General features: G+C 40.1%; 1 protein-coding gene across 1 annotated transcript; it reads left to right on the top strand.

Moving 5' to 3' along the window:
• Positions 1-482: 482 nt before the first annotated feature.
• On the top strand, positions 483-2033 carry LOC109622166 (three-prime repair exonuclease 1). Its single transcript, XM_020076387.3, has 2 exons — positions 483-1062; positions 1122-2033. The coding sequence occupies exons 1-2, from the start codon at positions 795-797 to the stop codon at positions 1829-1831; spliced, it is 978 nt and encodes a 325-aa protein (XP_019931946.3). The 5' UTR covers positions 483-794; the 3' UTR covers positions 1832-2033.
• The last annotated feature ends 519 nt before the right edge of the window (positions 2034-2552 follow it).

Raw genomic sequence — 2552 nt, forward strand, 5'->3', positions numbered from 1 at the left:
AGAGTGAAAGAGAAGGAGAGAATTTCATGCAGTTCCCTATAGAAGGAATGAAGATTTTTTCCCAGTGCAGTCTCGCTGGCACATTGCCCGACGTACGGCTTGGGAGAAAAATCCGTTATTCGCTTGTCAAAAATCCTGATTTTCAACTGCATGAACAAAAACGTAACGCAGAGGAAGGAGGGAGGGCTTCATACAAAATATCAAAATTTTACATACAACATTAAACAAATTTTGTTACGTGGGGGAGCTAGGGGGTTTAATTAACAAATTTTGCGTTACGTGATATTTGAATAAACCCTAAAGAAACCAATGATCCATTTTATGAAATGACAACAATGATGAGTTGATAATGATATTAATATGCACATAAGGACGCCACCTCCTGTCATATTTTCATTGATGATTCGCCCCTCGCCCTATTTCCAGAAAACTCTAGAATGCATATTTATTTGTTTACATTTTCAAATTTAAAAATTTTAAGCCAAACGTCATTCATTGTCACACGCGCATACGCATCGTCGTTCATTTTTGCTTATTTTGTTATCGAATGTTTATTATCACTCATACGAGCGAATGTTCAAGTGCTGTGTTACCTTCAATCGAGTTTAGTAAATTCAGCGCTGATAAAACAAAGAATATATCAAAGGCGATCTATTCGCTGCTTACGGCTGCAGTAATGCAGTGCACTGCACTCCGTAAGCACACCAACATCAAAGTACTCGGTCGTACAAATGCACTTCGGTGTAAAGTGTCGTTAATAAAGCAAAACAGCTAGTCAGACGTCTTTCGGCGGGATGGCAAACCAGCTGGGATCGTTCGTGTTCCTCGATTTGGAAACTACGGACCTGATAGGACTGAAGACGCCCAAAATAACTGAGATTTCGCTGATAGCATGTTCCCGAAAACACTTGCTGGATACGAAACGAGGTGAGCTACCGCGGGTACTTCATAAGCAAACGTTTTGCCTCAACCCGCAGCGAATGATTCATCCAAAAGCATCAGAAAGTACAGGACTGTATAATGATTTGCTGGAGAACGAGAGCAAATTTGACGAGAACACAGGTATATTATTCAAAGTTTCTGAATGGATTGAATTTTTATATTTCAAACATTGATTGTAGCTCAGCTGATAGTCCACTTTTTGCGGCGCCTTCAATCTCCGACATGCCTGGTAGCACACAATGGCAACCGATTCGATTTCATTATTCTGAAAAAGGAACTAGAAGCATTGAATGCACAGTTGCCCGACGATACGTACTGCGTCGATTCGTTGCCTCTATTTCAAGCCTTGGAGCAAGCGAGAGAGCAGAAAGAAAAAGATGCTCAAGAAAATGCGGATAATGAACTGGCTGATCTTGAGTTGAGCGCCCTGACGGCCATGGAGGAGCTCGAAGGCAGTCCGAGTACGCTGTCGCAGATGCAAAAACTGAACGAAACCACTCCTCAAAGGAGTAAAATTACGGAAAATTACAAAAGAGCCTTGCGATCGTATTTGGACGTTACTCCGTCGCAGGATAAACCGCACCGAACGCCTCGTCAACGGACAAGCCCGCCACGGTCCAAACGACAACTCTTCCCCGATGAAGAAACATCAAAAGACGGACCCAGTGCTGATACACCACCGATATCAAACGGGCAGCCAACTATCAAGAAAAGATTCCGTCTCTGTGATATACACGAGAGATTGCTGGGTGAACCGCCTAAAATCTCGCATTACGCCGAATGCGATGTAAAGGCTTTGCTGAAATGTGCAATCGCCGAGGGATCGGAATTTGTTAGGTACGCCGAAGAGCGTGGCGTGATGTTTCGGAATTTTTCCGGAAGACCTTGACTGGTGTACTATTTGAAAGGATAACTGTCGTACTGCCAATTTATTTTGTATTATTATTTGTCATTCCCATAGATAGATAAAGCATGGAAATTTTATTTGGTGAAAAGATGTGTTAAGATTTTGAAAATTCATAAATGATAACATGTTTTGTGATTTATATTTTTTTTCAAATTAATAAAACAATTAAAATTTTTAAGCAGAATATACTCCCTTCGAGAACTCATTTGTCTAAACCATGGAATACTGTCGGGCCGCTTACGGCTGATTTGGCAAAGCTTCTAGCACAGAGAATAGACAACCATGTCCCGTTACAAAACTGTAGTTTGAAATGGCAATACAAATGTCACAACTTCTTTGATTATTGATTAGAATAACAATGATTATTTATTTTGGAACAATGTCAGAATGACAGATTGCTACTATCCACATCCCTACTTTTCTACACAACTTTAGGATCATCTCCAGGATTTTTTAGTATCGCCTCTACTCTTCTCTAGGTCACATTTGAAGATCGCCTTCAGGATTTTTCATAACCACCCAAGTAACCATGCTGTTCAAGCTGTACATATTGCATATATAACGTATTATATATTGACATGCATTACCCTATATATAGGGTAAAAAATATAATTTGGACATGTATATAATTTGGACATGCACGGCGATGTATGTCTTGTTCCGGAGAGCTAATAAAAGTAGATACTTCTCAATATCGATTATT

Source organism: Aedes albopictus, chromosome 2 (assembly GCF_035046485.1).
Source record: "Aedes albopictus strain Foshan chromosome 2, AalbF5, whole genome shotgun sequence".
Taxonomy (NCBI): Eukaryota; Metazoa; Arthropoda; class Insecta; order Diptera; family Culicidae; genus Aedes; species Aedes albopictus.

Bases quoted from the DNA above. Each gene is read 5' to 3' on its own strand.
- LOC109622166 (XM_020076387.3), top strand. From the start codon at position 795: ATGGCAAACCAGCTGGGATCGTTCGTGTTCCTCGATTTGGAAACTACG. The intron at 1,063-1,121 runs GTATATTATTCA...CATTGATTGTAG, and splicing joins CAAATTTGACGAGAACACAG to CTCAGCTGATAGTCCACTTT.